The sequence below is a fragment of the Halictus rubicundus genome, chromosome 5 (assembly GCF_050948215.1).
Source record: "Halictus rubicundus isolate RS-2024b chromosome 5, iyHalRubi1_principal, whole genome shotgun sequence".
In the NCBI taxonomy this organism is placed as follows: domain Eukaryota; kingdom Metazoa; phylum Arthropoda; class Insecta; order Hymenoptera; family Halictidae; genus Halictus; species Halictus rubicundus.
Genome location: NC_135153.1, coordinates 703,752 through 720,702, shown reverse-complemented (window position 1 = coordinate 720,702; position 16,951 = coordinate 703,752). Strand labels below are relative to the sequence as shown.

General features: G+C 33.9%; 1 protein-coding gene across 2 annotated transcripts; it reads right to left on the bottom strand.

Annotated features, from left to right (window-relative positions):
• Position 1: 1 nt before the first annotated feature.
• On the bottom strand, positions 2-15,575 carry LOC143353918 (uncharacterized). Of its 2 annotated transcripts, none has more exons than XM_076787505.1 (11): positions 14,810-15,575; positions 13,895-14,295; positions 13,588-13,744; positions 12,628-12,843; positions 9,876-10,138; positions 9,161-9,439; positions 6,447-6,488; positions 6,299-6,337; positions 5,360-5,401; positions 5,252-5,290; positions 2-149 (listed from the first exon to the last, which is right to left on the bottom strand). In XM_076787505.1, exons 1-11 carry the CDS (start codon positions 14,895-14,897, stop codon positions 6-8), a joined length of 1,710 nt encoding a protein of 569 aa, XP_076643620.1. In that variant the 5' UTR covers positions 14,898-15,575; the 3' UTR covers positions 2-5. The 2 variants fall into 2 exon arrangements, with proteins under 2 accessions (XP_076643620.1, XP_076643619.1); XM_076787504.1 differs by lacking the exon at positions 2-149 and adding an exon at positions 4,009-4,630 and having other exon boundaries at positions 14,810-15,574.
• Positions 15,576-16,951: the final 1,376 nt, after the last annotated feature.

Below are 16,951 nucleotides of genomic sequence, written 5' to 3'. Positions count from 1 at the left end.
ACCTCTTAGACCGGTTCTCTTTTATATCGTGGGATGCCCCACTCTCTGTTTTCTCTCCGCGAGTCACATGGAACGAAGAAAACCCGGACACAATCGATACGCGGGTACCCGACCCCGGTGGACACAGTTTTTCGGCGGTGCGGCCGTCCCTGTAAATTATTGGGTTTCTGCATGCGAAATGTCCGACTGTAAATAGTTAAATAAACTTAATTTTCTAAATAAAATTTATTCATCGAAGTGAACGTCATTGTAGGGTGTCCAATGAATGAACACTTGAGCTGCGTGCCTGTTGAAATTAGTATACAGTGTTTACTCGATATATGTTCAAAACACGAGGTATACCCCGCGGCAGTGTGGATAGCTCTGAGACTTTTATCGACTAGGCATTTGGGACATGTATAGAGTAAACATTGTAATCGCAAACCATTTTTTCGTTTCCTGAGTGCTATCTCTATAAGAGGTCTTTGTTATTGTTAAGTTCTTACTTTTAAAATCTGGCACACGATTAAATGGAACGAAATAATTATTTAAATACAATTATTTAAATCGAAATATCTCGTAAACTGTTCGCTTATCGACATAGGTTAATACCTTCTTATAACGAATGTCGAGCTGCGGCCATTGATGTGGCGATAAAAAAATGAGGTTGACCTTCATATGACCTTCACGCGTTCACACACGAAAAAAACTAATACATAACTCCGAAGTAATACATATAATCTCTATAATAATGTAGAAATATACAAATATACAAATATTAATTATTATTAATTATTATTATTATTATATTCATTATTATTGTTATTAATTATTATTCGATTAATAATTAGTTTTTAATAATAATTTTAATTTTTTTTCTACGCGTAGTAATAGCGAGAAAATCGAGATGTCAAAGTAGAGCGAGGTACCCTGTATAACCTGCTGCCACCGTAATTAGGCGAACTGTTGTCGGTATTATTCTCGCTATTCTATTCTTTATGTAAGGTCGACAAGACAACACGTGGCGTGACAAGAGCGTGGAATATATACAGGGTGTCCCACGTACCGTAGAGAATCACTTGGGGAGCAATTCAATACGGAAAAGTCGGTCGAAAAGAAAGTATAAAGTTTTTTCATTTGACGCTTTGTTTTCGAGTAAATCGAGCTTGAAAGTTCAGCGGGTACGCGCGCTATTGGATAGGGATCGGCAGATGCGTCTGATTATGACCTACCGATTCTCCTTCCTGCATGTACCTAGTTTTTGATCATTTGAGAGATCTTTCTGTTTTAGTTTACTGGCTTTTACCGTAACAAACCCCTAAATGACAAACTTTTCTTGCTACTAATGAATAAATTTATGTTGAAACTTTAAGTACAAATGTTAAAAAGTTGAAAATAATATGTCTATATTGCAATGAGCTGCAGACCATTGGTAAAAATCGCAGTTAGCCAACCATGAATTCTATTAGGGCTCTTTATTATATTTTTCTTGTATTAAAAGAAAAATCGTTTATACTGTTTAATAGAAGAAAGCCAATAAAAGATACCCCTCAAGTTTCGCAAGTGAATATTAAATGCTTTTTTTTTATAAAAAAATTCCTAAAATTCGCACTAATTTTAGAAGTTTAATTTTAGAATTTTTGGGACAAAAATGTATGTGTGCATGTGTTGTAATGGACTTAGTATCCGCCAGACGGTAGTTACGGCGAACGTGACGGAAAGGTCAACAGATTCTTACTCAAACTTCCAACAATGCGCTATGAAGTACCAAGAAAGTACTCGACAGAGACTGTTCATATTTAGCTTACGTGTACTTAAAAATCAAGTGTTTTTTGTGTATTTGAAACATACAGAATTACGTAAAGTTCGGTTACGTTCTTAGGTTTTACTTGTTAGCTTGCCGAGAACCTGGAAGGAATGAAAAGATTGTTCAGTTTTTATTTAATCCAATATTTTATGCTTGAAATCGCTTTGAATGAAACTGTTAAAATTGCATCAACGAGTATACCTAAATGGATACATTCTGAAAGGATGTGGATGTGTTCTTTAACACTTGGATGGCGAGACCCGGGTCCGTTGTGACCCAGTATTTGAAACGTACAGTCTCTACTCGATAAATGTCAAAAAGATATCTAGCCGATAATTGAAATTTCAATTGGGAGTTGTGCAATTGGACGCAATAAGAAGACCAATGGATCTAGATAAAATATATTGAAAATAATTGATAAAAAGCTGTCTAAATGGAATAAAAAATTGTCATCAGTACGATCATCAAAATCTATCTGTCTTCCGAGTGTTAATCGAGGGTTGTTGAAATGCTATACCAATGAGAAATAAATGTTTCCCAACACGATAGTAATTCGAGTAATTATGAAATACCGTGACTCTCTATCATCGATTTCTACACGAGGAATTTATGGCAATCCGGATGGGGGATGTTTATGAATCACACTTATACAATATAATACGCATACCACGAATGATAATAATAATATTACGAGTACAGCCTCTGATAAATCGAATAATAAATAATGTAAAAAATTATTCCTCCCGAAAGACAATATAATTACTGATCAGAATGCGGTGTAATGGCTCTTGGCACATAATGGGCAAGAAAATTGCCGCGTAACGAAAGGTACGAAGAGACTGTCGGAAAAACATTAGCGTACACAATTCTGTGAAATGATGTGTACATTACAGTAGTATTATCGAAGACAAGCCAAACAATCTAAGCAAATTGCAGAACTTTTTATCATTATCTTACACTAGGGTAAGGGACCCAATTACTGTGCCTATATTAATTATACTTATTTTTAGAGCATAACGAATATTAAAAAAGAGATTAAATTTTTTTCATTAAAATATATATGTTATATATCTCTTTTTTAATATTCATAATGCTTTAAAAATAAGTATAGTTAATGTAGGCACAGTAATTGGTACCCCCACAGTAATTGGGTCCCTTACCTTACAATTTGATCACCGAGGATCTTGGGGGAAAATAATAATTTTAAGAAGCAATTTATTCATTTATTTTTTATATTAATTATTCTTTAGAGTTTGAAATACCCAGATACATTTCGACGATTTCTTGTTCTTAAGAAAGCGATTCTTACTTTCACTGCAGCAATAATTGAATTGAGAATTATTTTAGTGAGTCAGAACGATTGCTATGCGAATATCGCGCGGAGAACGCTTAAGCTATAGAGCGTCGAAGTCAGAAGGTTAATTACCTTATATTATTTTCATTGCAACTCTTGTTACCATTTATTTACATTTGTTCGAGTTCTTCTGTTCATCTATCTTCTGCGAACCTCTTCGCATAAATCTTTTTTTTTTTTGGAACGTAAGATTTTGAGATGGAGTTTTCCAAATTAGAATGTCAAATGACTAGAACAATGATACTCTTGGATCATAGTAATATCTATATCGAATCTCGAACGCAGTAATAAATAAAACACCAAGTAGGATGATTCAGTGATACGCGGGGAAAGTGGTGGCAGCTCACAAATTTTAGAAACTTCTGAAATCGGACAATTATATAATTCCGCAGCAGGAAGTAGCGTAACTGCGTGAGGTGCATAGTCTTTTATCTTGATAATCATCAAAATGCTCTACATTCGAAATCAGTGTTACCCGTTAGGTTGCGCACGCCTAAATTTATGTGCATTACTGGATCATTGAGAAATCATTTTTCTGGACAAACGAAAATCAACTATTAATCATCTACGCATCAAGTTATTTCGTTAAGCGTTCACTGTAATTTGCAATTTGTAATAGAATAGAAAAATAAAAATTTATGCAAATTTATGCAATATAAAGGAATTACATACAGTTATTTAATTTCCTAGTAACTTTATACCTATTATTTTTATATTTTTAAAATGTTTTTACTGTTTTGACTTTCATCTACACATTTTTGCCATAAGTAAATAAAATCCGCAATCTAGTAATTTCAAATTAAGAAGATAGTTTATTAAATTTTCTATTATTTTCACCAAAAAATATACAATTTTTCGTATCGCATAGTTACAAAAGTACAATTTTAATGATTGCTATTTTTATTTTGGTAAACTAATTGTTCCGACATAATTCGCGAAAATTAGTTTATTGTTGTTATGGCAATTTGTGTGAATTTCCTAAATAGTACCCATTGTAAAGGATTGCATATCCTCGAAAATTCTACGGATATTTTTAGGTTTTTTTTCTTTTCAGCGCATACGAGCTCCAACAGAAAATTTTCGTTTAACTCTACTAAGTTTGTTAAACAAGCGCATAACTGCTTACAAAATTATTTTCTGCATATTGAAATTTTTTAAAAAAACAATGTCCCAGTATTTGACGTACGAGTTGGTATTCCAATTACTAAACCCCACAAATTACTAAACCCTTACAACTTTGTTCTATTCCCAACGAAAATTTCACGCAGCTTTCGCGGAAGAAAATTGTTTATTTGTGATCCCTGGTAAAAATCAGCGTCAAAGATATTTTATTCTAAAAGGTGCTTTTAGGAAGCTAGGATGAACGTAACAAGAATGGATATGATTGTGCCGAAAACCGTGGTAAACTTCGTTGCTTTCATATCGGAGTTCGCCATGTTCTCTGTTTTAATAATGGACGACGATTTTTCGGATTCTGCCTTTTTCTCTTCCTGAAAATGACAACGTAAAAATAAACTCTTGTATTCCTCTTGCAGAATGATACACGAATGCATAATAAATCTACGAGTACAGTGTTTACTCGATATATTTATGTTCACAATACGGGTCTAGCCAGGGTCATATATCGGTCAGGAGATACTATTCGAAGTTCGAAGCTCTAGAGGCCTACATACATAGAATAAACACTGAATTTGTAGAATTTTCCATTTACGGATAATTCCATTTTCCATTTTATATAATATAAAACAGTAGACGGTAAAAATGTATTAATAGCTCAGGACGATGCGTTGACATACTGCCCCCCCCCCCAACAGTCATAGTCCGCTACGGAGTTGCAAGCATCCGTGAGAAATTTGTTTCGTTTAATTTTCCCCCTAATACGATTTGACGTTTCGATTTTTTCATTTGGAACTATCGAGCAGTGAAGTGAGCATTTTATTGATTTTTGAAAATGCTTTTATGTTGCTAAATCAAAAAAACATAGGAATATTTTCAATGTTGCAATATAGTAATATTTTAAGTTTATATTTTATTGTGCACGAGACCTCTGGTAATACTAAACGTTGAATAAAATAATTTAAAGAGAAACTACAGATTAGGATACACTATACCTTCGCGTCCAAGTCTCTAACTTTCTTGCTGTGATCATCCTGTTAAAGAAAACGATGTGCACATTATGATTTATTATTTAGATATGAATACAGAGTTTTATTATTTACCGTAACACTCGAAGCTTTCGCGTTACTGCCATTCACCTGTACCTAGAAAACGATGATTTTATGAAATATTTAAAATTATTTATAACACACGAATCCTTAATGCTATCGAATAAAAAATATTACCGAAATTACAATTACAACTGATTTAAATGTGGAAAAAATAAGTATAATTAATATAATGTATAATTAATTAGTATAATTGATAGGCACATTAATTGGCACCCCCACAGTAATTGGGTCCCTTACCCTATTTAAGAGTGCGAATAAAACTTGAAAACATCTGCAATTGAACATTGTAAACTAAATTTATAGTTTTCAGTTATTAAAATATACAGGTTTTAGAAGAAACTGTTTCGTTTCGAAACATCCAAAATAAAGATCTTCTCTTACAAAAAAAAGTTGTTAACGTTCGCTGTGTCAGTTACATGTACATTGAATTTCATTACAGTGTTTGCGTAAGTTGTTTTTATCATGAATCTTAAATGCTAATGTATTCAACTATTATTGAACTAATTATATGACTTTTTAAGGCAGTATAGGAAATTCATTATTTTGCATAACATGATTCTCGCGGATTTGATACACGCGAGACTATTCAGTCGTTACTTTTTGTAAGAAAATCGTTAAAAAATTGCTAATGTATTTTCAAAAAAAAATATTTTTATTTCTTAATTTTTATGTTATCGAAAATTTTATAAAAATATGTAGTCAAGCTAATACTGGTAATTATTATCCAGTACGGGACTCCTCACCGGTTTTCTGTGACCTTGAAATATATGGACAAGATCAACATAGTTGTCAAAAAATTTGTTTGAAAATGTTTGTTTATGATATTGACCTTGACAACATATTTCAAGGCCGTCGAAATCTGTGAGACGTTCCCTAATGTAAATAATTGCCTAAAATAATTTAAAGAGATTACAGGTTACGATATACTACCTTCGAGTCCAAGATTTTAACTTCCTTGCCGAGATCCTCCTGTTAAAGAAAACGATTTGCACATTATGATTTAATATTTAGGTATTACAGATTACAGGTATTTAGGTATTAGGTATTAGGTACTTAGGTACAGTGTTATATTACTCACCGTAGCATTCGAAGCTTCAGCGCTACTGGCATTCGCCTGTACCTAGAAAAAGAAATTTTATGAAATACTTAATATTATTTATAACACACGCATTTTGAACGCTACTAAATCAAAATTATTAAAGAAATCATAATTAAGAAAGTTATATGTGCCAGTGGACTCAAAATGTTTTTTCCATTTCTGACCTTGTATGTCCTTGAAGGTAATTGTGTCGTATACGAATGAATTGGTCTTGACACACGCTTTCATATGATACAAAACTATACAATATAGGATGTAGTACGAAAATGGTTGCTTGGAATTAAATCATTCACCCAACAATATTTTGACATTCGTTGTTAATGCTTATGTTCAAGATGGTGTTTTTAAAGATGACAATTTTTATTTGAGTATCTGATAGGAAATTAAATTTGATTTATCTATTCGTGTTTTTCAATAAAACGTAATTTTCAAATTTTTAAAATCACATATTCGTTCATATTCACATCTAATTTATTCATTATTTTTTTGCTTGTTGTTCAAATAGCTGTTGTTCAACACTGTCCGTAAATATATCAAAATAGATGCTTTATTGTATAATTTACGGTTAGAAATATGAAACATTTGCATTTTCAACGAACGTTAAATTGCGATATTACAATTCATTTTGGTCAAAGATCGAGGAACTTAACGAGCGTCATTTGCGGATTAAAGCAAACTTTATATACCTTAACAGATCGATTCAACCGTAGCTGCAACACATGTTAGAATTTCACCTGATTTATCTTATACCCCTAAGGTCACGGTTAATTTCAGGCTGCCCTGTCGATGTCACATCAGAACTAACAATGTCAAGCTGTGCGCTAAGGTGTCAATATCAAATCGACGTACTTTTAGAAACTCGATAAACTACCCTCCCGCTGACGTCAATCTATTTACCGGAAATTAGAGCAAAAACAGCACACGCAAAAACCAAAATCCCACCCTTGCTTAGGAAATTCTAATGCCAACACGAAAAAATTATTACTAAAATCGCCACAGGGTCAATGTCTAGGGCAATATCGAAGAACACTATTTATAGCGGCAGCAGTTCGAAACTGTCGTCATACACGACGATTTGCTTTCAACCATTACCTGACTGTTGTCGTAGTCTTTAATTATTACTAGAGTGCAGAGAATTGGATTTTCGTATACTACCCTTGGCAGAAAATATTCGATTGTAATCGCGAATATGATTGTCGAGTGACTTGTCGGGCGTATATTAAATACGAAAAATAGTATACAGGGAGAGACATTTAAAACAGGCCACCCGAATAACTCAGCTGTTGTTGGTGATATAGAAACTTGTGTCAGACGAAACTTGCTTGGTTTCGAGGGTGGCACAATCTCATATTAATCATAATTTTGTAGGTGGATACGTAGAGGACATATGAAGGTCAAAGGAAAATATTTTCCATCGCAGTTGATCTTGAACGACCTTGAATCGTAGGTCACTGTACGCATCTTAAAATTGTATACTGTACGCACATGTCCTCTACGCGTTTAATCCCCTTTAATCATTTTAGTAGGTCGAAGGTAATATTCTTTCAATCTTTCATTCTGTTGCAATATTTAAAATTGTAGCTACTGTAAAAAATGCACAAAATTCACAGTCTAGTAATTAGTAAGTGTAAAGTAAGTAGAACTAATACAATAACCAACTACCAACGTAGCAATTTAAACTGCAGTTAATATATGAACAAAATTCTTTTGCGCTATTAGCTCTACGTAATGAACTATGGTATGTTGTATACCTAAATAAATCTTAGGTATACACTACAGGAAATCGCAGATTTCCTTGAAAACCAGCTTAATAAGTGTACTCGGAAACAGATGGTTAAAGACACGTCGACTTTGCGGAATAATTTTATAACCCAATTAATAACCCAAATTATTTTTTTAAAAACAGTAATCATATTTCTACAGATTTTAGAAATAAAATATTACGCTATATCACCAATATCGATGCGAAATATAAATTTTTGTAATTCAGTAACCTAGAGTTTCTAATTAAATGCAGAGATTTTGTAGTGGACCTATAAGTCATAAAATGATCCCTATTTCAGTGAGAATATCAATAATTACGTCATGGATATATCACAACAAGTAAATTTCATTTACTAGAAATGTAAAAGTCGGAACGAATTTTGAAAAAATTTCACGACTGGTCGATTATAGAATTATTAGAGTGAATCTTAATGCACTTATGGTATTTTACAGGGTGTTTTGATGGTGCATTGGGCTTCGGTATTGATGGTGCAACCGCGGAGGGGGTGGTTCTAGATGAGAAAATAAGTCGAAAATATACAATAAAATTTGTTCATTCGAAGCTCTGTTCTCGAGAAAATGGAACTTGAAAATGCAGCGAATGCGCGTGCTATTCGATAGGAATTGTCCGACGTGTCTGATCATGACCGACCAATTCTACTTCCTGCGTTTACTGAACACGCGAACCCGACGGATCTTCAAACTCGATTTTCTCGAAAACAAAGCCTCAATTGAAAAAAATGTATTTCATATTTTCGACTTATTTTCTCATGTAGAATCACCCCTTCCACGGTTGTACCATCAACACTGAGAAACCATTATAAATTTAAATTTCTTTTGATCTTCAGTAAACAAAAGAAATTTTTTACTTGTTTTATTTCTTTGCGAGATAGTGTGTAGATGATGATCGTATGTTGATGATGACTTACTGTTTTTTCGAGGACCAGTGATATTTTTTCCGGAACGGCTTCTTTTGCAGGGACTGTCGTTGGTTGTTCGACCGGAAGCGAATTAGTATCGTGTCGACGAATTCGACAACTGGGGTCCTGGTATCCATTTGCGATAATATTTCTGATGGTTGTAGGAAGATCCCAAATAGTTATCGCCTCGTGAAGCATCTTGGCTGCCGGTCCTTTCGCGAAGAACGGTATCGGCTTGGTATCGTGCGTGCAGACTCCGGCTACTACCACCAGCACATCTTGGGACACCTTAAATTTGCAACACAACTTATTAACCGTTTTAATTGCAGAAAAAATATTTCAAATACTATTTTTGTATTAAACATATTTTAAACTTAATTTTTTTATTCATAGATTTATTCAATAACATATTTTCCATTTTGTTCTATCATTTTTTTATAGGATTTTATAGAATAAACCAAGTTGTTATTAATCATTATTAATTAATATAATTCATTATTAATAAATTATTCATTATTATTTTTATCTTTTTTTCATTAATTTCTATTTTTTTTATTATACATTATCTTTAAAGTCATTAGCAGAAAAAATCAATTTTTATGTAACTATCTTTTCTTGTCGTTGATTCAGACAATTTTCATTTCGCATAAATGATCCGCAGTCAGGTTGTAGGCAGTTCACGTTGCAGAAATTCATTTCATTAAATCAAAGGGAAATTATGTACCTCCCGTTGCAGAGTTGCCATAGCGGAACTGAGCTCGCTCGAGGGCGTCGCTGCGACCAATACGAAGCCTTTCTGGTTTTGAATGGACTTCAGTTCGCTAACTATAGCCGCAAAATTGGACGACGAGGGATGCGATCGGCCGAACGGAATCGGCGCCTCTGAATCAGCAACATTTCTGCCCAGGGCTTCCAGCAAGGAACGGAATAGCGCCATTCGGACTCTGGAGAACATGTCGAAAACGTTCCATGCAGGATCCTCTGTCTCTGCGGCAAATAGTACAAGATCAATAAACATCGCTCCTCCTATACCAGTGTCACACATGTGCGACGACGATTCTGCACATCTCGTGAAGACAATTAAATTAATTTCGCGCATGTCGTTATTTAAATAAAGAAAGTGGATATAATATTAGATTATATAATATATAATATTTAATATCTAATATATAATATATAATAAGTAATATATAATAAGTTATATGTAATATATAATATATAATAATAAATAATATAATATATATATAATATATAATAAGTAATATATGATATATAATATACCGGGCGGTTCACGAGAAGTCACAGGTCACCTAATAGGTCCGTTAGGCTTACAAATAAAAGAAAATGTTAGAGAGAAAAGTTGTGCAGTTAAAGGAGGCAAATATGGTGAAATAAAAAAATGTTCCAATGGCAGTTGTTTTCAAGGTTTTTTGAAGGTCATCGATGGTTTTTAAATAACACGATATATTTTTAACTTGACAGTGTTGTAGCTGGTGTCAAGACGAGTTCAATGATGTGGTCCTCTATGACCTTCAAATGACCATGAACTTGAAAATTTATGATAAAGCAATCATAACTTCAAAATGTGCAATCATTTTATTTGAATTAACTTAAATGTTCGAAATTATGACCTTGAGCAGTAACACAACATTTAAACGTTTTACAAGGAAATCAATTGTACTTTTAATTGTTTCTGTTGGAATTGATTTACAAGATCTAATTATTCGTTTTTGCATGTTCTCTGGTGTAGTCGGTTGATCACGATACACATCGTCTTTGAATGTTTCCCACAAAAAAAAATTAAGTTAGATCGGGTGAACGAGCTGGCCACGGTATATGTCCATTACGCCCTATCCAGCGATTATTGTTCAGAAATTCTCTTATGGTATGTGAAGAATTAGCGGGACAGCCATAGTGTTGGTGCCACATTACCCATCTTTCTAAAGGCATGTCTTCTAAAAATATGGGCAATGTTTCTTCCAAAAACGTAAAGTATCTTGTGGTGTTTAATGTGCCGGGAATAAAAAAGGATTCAATTAATTTATTCTTCAAAATTCCACACCAAACGTTGATAGTCCAGGGTCATTGTTTATCTGCTTGTCGTAACCATTGTGGATTCGCATTACTCCAGTAATGCATATTTCTTAAATTAACTTGAAGGAAGCCTCAACAATAAATAATACGTTAATAAACAATCGGCTATCATTTCTAATTTGCCAAAAACCCCACTCATAAAAATTTTCGCGATTTTCAAAATCTCTTTCATAAATTTCTTGGTGGAGCGATATGTGATATCGGTGGAATTTGTGTAATAGAAATATTATTCGCATGATACTTGATTCTTTTTTGTGGGGAACACTGAAAGTTGATGTATATCGTGATCAACCGACTACGCCAGAGAACATGCAAGAAATAATAATTAGATGTTGTAAATCAATTCCAGCAGAAACAATTGAAAGTACAATTGATTGCATGTAAAACGTTTAGATGCTTGTGTTACTACTCAAGGTCATAACTTCGAACATTTAAGTTAATTCAAATAAAATGATTGCACATTTTGAAGTTATCATTTCTTTATCATAAATTTTTTAGTTCAAGGTCAGTTCAAGGTCATAGTGTACTACATCATTGGACTCGTCTTAACATTAGCTATAACATTGCGAAGTTAAAAATATATGGTGCTATTTAAAAATCATCGATGACCCCCAAAAGACCTTGAAAACGACTACAATCGGAACATTTTTTTATATCACCATATTTGCCCCCTTTAACAGTACAATTTTTCTCTTTAACATTTTCTTCTATCTCTAAGCCTAACGGAGCTATTTAGGTGGCCTGTTTCTCGTGAACCACCCGGTATATATTTAAGTCATAATAAATTTATATCATTGATCTTGTTCGCTGTTTACAAAAATATTAGTACACACAGAAAAAACTATAATTGTCGCTGTCATCAGACCGTCAAATGTCACTGATTACGACAGTAACTTCTTGTTTTATGATTTCTTTCGCGAATGTATTCGTCACAACTCTATTATCATTAATTATTTATTATAAGTCAAAGAAAATAATCCGCAAGTCGATGTTTACTCGGATTAAATATTAATAGAATAAAATACGGTTTCAAACTTTCTCGATCAGCCTTCACCTTTTTTACTTTTCTCAGGACAGACGTGGCGAAGTACTTTTGTATTCAGAATTTACCGTTTCATCGAAATCGAGCATAGAAAATGAATTAGTAATATTTATACAATTGGATTGGGTGAATTTAAAACGTTTATAAAATTATGGGGTTCATGTTTCATATTTTTAAAACGATCACGTTATTTTGTAAATATTCTTGAATAGGTTTCTCTAATGGCACGTTGTGATTTGAATGTTTTTTCGTATTAAATTTTTGTAACGGTCATTGCGGTTCTACGAATAACTAAAAATAAAAATTTTGAAAGGCAAGCTTCAAAAACATGTTGACTCACCCTCCTCTCGGTTAATTGGCACAAACGGTAACGCAGAGGCATGGTTGATTGGTTTTCCTAAATCAATCATATACCAGTCGCTGCGAATTTCGGGCTTAGCTTTGTGAATGTTCAATTTCATGTTTTCATCGAGTTCGTCAAGTTCTCCCGGAACGTTCGCTGGTTCCTCGTATCCGAATAGCGATGGGATAGTGAAATTGGAATTGAACAGCGTACCTGAATACAAATTGATATTACACATTTCATCTGTGCCTATAAAGCAGTTGAATGCTGCTATTAATATTGGATACAAATAAATTGCAAGCCAGTATCACATAGGGAATTTCATTAAATGTTCTTTGATATATAAAATGATATTTTAACCCGTAATTCGTAATTAAACGCATAACATTGTAATTACTATGAAATTATTTAAAATTCTATTTAAACTATTAAGTTTTCTACAAACTCAGTAACAATAATTATCTTTAACTTTTATTGTATTATATTGTCATATAATGTATACGCGTAATTGTGTATGTATAATTACGATTCTGTATAAATTGTATATGTATAATTATGATTCTGTGTAAATTGTATATGTATAATTACGATTCTGTATAAATTGTATATGTATAATTATGATTCTGTGTAAATTCTATATGTATAATTATGATTCTGTATAAATTGTTTATGTATAATTACGATTCTGTATTAATTGTGTATGAAGAATTATTATTTGGCAAGAGCGCAAGTTTTAAAATAATTATTAAAAAATTAATTTAGAATTTAAAGTATTTATTTTTACATTCTTTTTTTCAGTTTTGCATTCTAAAATTGGACATTCCATATGCAACAACCTGATAGACCTCCGGTTGTGTATATTTTATAATAAATGTAATAAAGTATATATGTAATAAAAAAATGTACATAAAAAATATAAAATATTTTTATATTGTATATTAATATATAGGTTAATACCTGTTGTCATCCCCTTAACGTCTCGGGCCCAAAGCAGCAGTGTGGCAACATTTGATCGTAAATAATGTTCGCAATCGCATTCCTTGTCCTTGTTCCCGGAAACCATTGCTTTGTCCAAGGGAAACCACGACGCTTCTATTTTAGTATTATGGCAGCTCTGTAACATGTTCCATTATATATTTCCGTGAAAAATGGACGAAATAAAAAAAGAAAAATAAACTACAGTGATAATAAAATAGAAAATTGATTGGTTATTTAAATCTTGATTGGGCCGATTTGAACGATGGCTGTGACTCCGAAGACATACCTGAAGGTGTCCTTCGACCGGAAATGAGTGCGAAGCTCTGAAGTCCTTCCACAGATCCTTCCGATCCGGATCCGATTCCGCTACTAAAAGAAGTATGACATTCCGCGGGCTGGCAACCACGGTGTCAGTAATAGTAGTCTCCTCGTTAATTGCAGCATCCTTGACGGTTTCTGTAGAGTGGCCGTCATTCTCGACGTTTTCCAGGACGACATATCTCCTGTCGCGGTCGGTATCCTGGGAAATAGTCTGCTCGGTGAATTGCGTCGATTTCTTCGTGTCCGAGGGCTGCAGGACCTTGTCGAGGCTTGTCACCGGCGTTTTTCCATTTAAAACGTGATCAACGGTGACCTTTTGTTCAGTTTCCAGAAGCGGCACAATGTTCCAGCCAGTGGGGACGTTCACTGCGACCAACACAACGCAACATGTCAAACTACGACGGGACGTTTTCTCCCGATTACTTCGCGAACATTACCGTTGCGAAGCGTTACGATTGGTCGTTATTATTATTCGTTGCAAACGAACATAAAAAAAAATAACGAACGTATTATTATACGTCTACATACATACGAACTCGACACAAAGTGGCTCGAAGTAAAACTCGGACACCTACCTTTTTATGCTGTATAAAGCGACTGATAAGAATACATGGGTTAAACTTCACCTTGGCAATCCAGAAATTTTTAACTTTTATTTATATAATCCTATAGATTTTGATAAGAAAATGCCAAAAATCCAAGTTTTAATGTTAGGAATTCACCAACTCAACTTCGCACACATATAACTTTTGAACCCGCGAATTCCTAACACTAAAACTTGGATTTTTGGCATTTCCTCGTCAAAATCTACAGGATTGTATACAGAAAAGAATCATTGCTACAATTTGGGCAGAAAAGTACGAAAGATTGAAAGCTCTACCTGAACGGTCTGCGGTGAATGCGGAACACGGCAGCAGCATCGTAAAAATCGCACTGAGCAAAGACACCGTCGAGCGTGCGAGCATCATCTTCCCGCTACGAACGAAATGAATTGCACAAATGTCAACGAAAAATTGGCACTCGTCGTGTCCGGGGGGTGTCGACTATTTCTTACTATAGCTTCGAGGAGGTCCGCGTCGCGTTTCAAATCTCCCGCTGTCGCGCGATACCGTTCACTGGAGATCGTAAAATGTATTTCAAGTTAAATCACAGTCAACTGCACGCAACGACCACGTCTGTTCGTCTCCTCGATTACCAGACAACTAGTCGACAGCTTCACGATCAACAAAATATCGTTGTCGGGTGAACAAAGAAGGAATGCCGAAATTCTTTTTTCCATCGACACTTGTACCGGCTCTTTCGCTACGGTGCCTCGCCTCGTCAAAATTTCCCGGAAACCTGCTTTCTTTTCCAATTACAGTTCTACTCCCTTTCCTTCCCTTAGACTATTTAAAATAAAATTGTAATTGTGTTAACAGGGTTGAATTAGCGTTACAATATACCGGGTGTTCACGGATTAACTAACCAGCGTAAATGCTAGGGAAAAATGGAACAGAAAAAAGTTGTACTGTTTTTTATAATTAATGTAATGGCGCATAGAAGTTTTTTCTAAGAGCTGAAGGTGACCTCCAACTCTTTAAACGGGTGGCTATATATTTTCTTACATTACGTGGAACCGTGCAACGAAAACGAATTCAATAACCTTCAGACACCCACAAGATCAAAAATAAACGTGATATTCAGTATTCGAAGTATTTCGTCCGTTTCTGACCTTGTGGCTGTCCGAAGGTCATTGAATTTGTTTTCATTTTAGCTTTACAAGCTACTCCACTATTGTGTACCATCTCGTGATACTAATATTGAAATGTCGCCTAAACTAATGGTTTTTCAATATATGAAGGTTAATAATTTCTTATGCGGAATAATAAACCACATCGATTAGAGTATCGAAAAATACACGGTTCCGCAAAAAAAAATTGAAAATGACCTTCATATGCCCTCTACTCCTCCAATTACAAAAAAATCATTAACATGAAGTTATTCCTCCCTCGAAACCATATAACTTTTGCTTGAAATATTTCTCGATATCATTAATAATTTCAGAGATGGTCGAGTGGTTCACTTCAAATGGAACACCCGGTATGTCAAATCTTTCGCAGTGTACATTGTATCACATTAGTACGGTCGCATGTTCAATGACTTATAGACGGTGGTGCAAACTATTCATTTGAACCGTGCAAACACGTTAGAAGGGATAACCGAAGGCTCATCGGTTCAAAGACATATAACATTCGAACGAAGTGAAACAGAAGACGCTGGTTCCGTGTTCTTTGTGCCACAACGGACGAAGAACTTCGTAAACGGGTGATTTAATTAATCATAGATCCACTGCCTAGATTCTTTTGCGATCATTTTAATAGTGTCAAGGTTGTTCGGAGGTAAACTAGATAATAAGCATCTATGTGTCCGTATCTATAACGTGACCTGAATATCCGTTCTTCCTCTCACATCTTTCCATGTTCGTGCATTTACAATATCTCGGAAGACAATATGTATTCTCTATGCCAAATAGAGACGACGTTGACGAGACAACCAAAAGGAAAAATTAATTTTTTGGCGGTTTTTAACAGGCTTTCTTTAGTCCCCTCACCCCCCGGAGGGGTACTTGCTATAATTGAAATAAATATTTCCGATATATTAACATTTAACATATTATTTTAAATATTATAATATATTATTTTAATATTTAACATTTTTTTGTATTTAACATTTTAGATTAAACAGGATAAATATTTTATTAAAATGAATATTTTATTTCAATAATCTCGACATAAAATAGAATGTTTTATTTTGTTGTGCGCATACTTTAAAATAATGTTGTTGGTAATTATTTACTTTAGCAATTCCTCACCGATTTCGATGACCTTGAGATATGTCGTTAAGGTCACTATTCTAAACAACCTTTCTCTATACATGTTACCGCCGCTCGGTATTCGCATTACCATCTTCTATTCAAAACACTATTTTATTAAATGGAAAAATGATTGAAATGACGAACAGTACGTTACGCTTTATAAAAGTT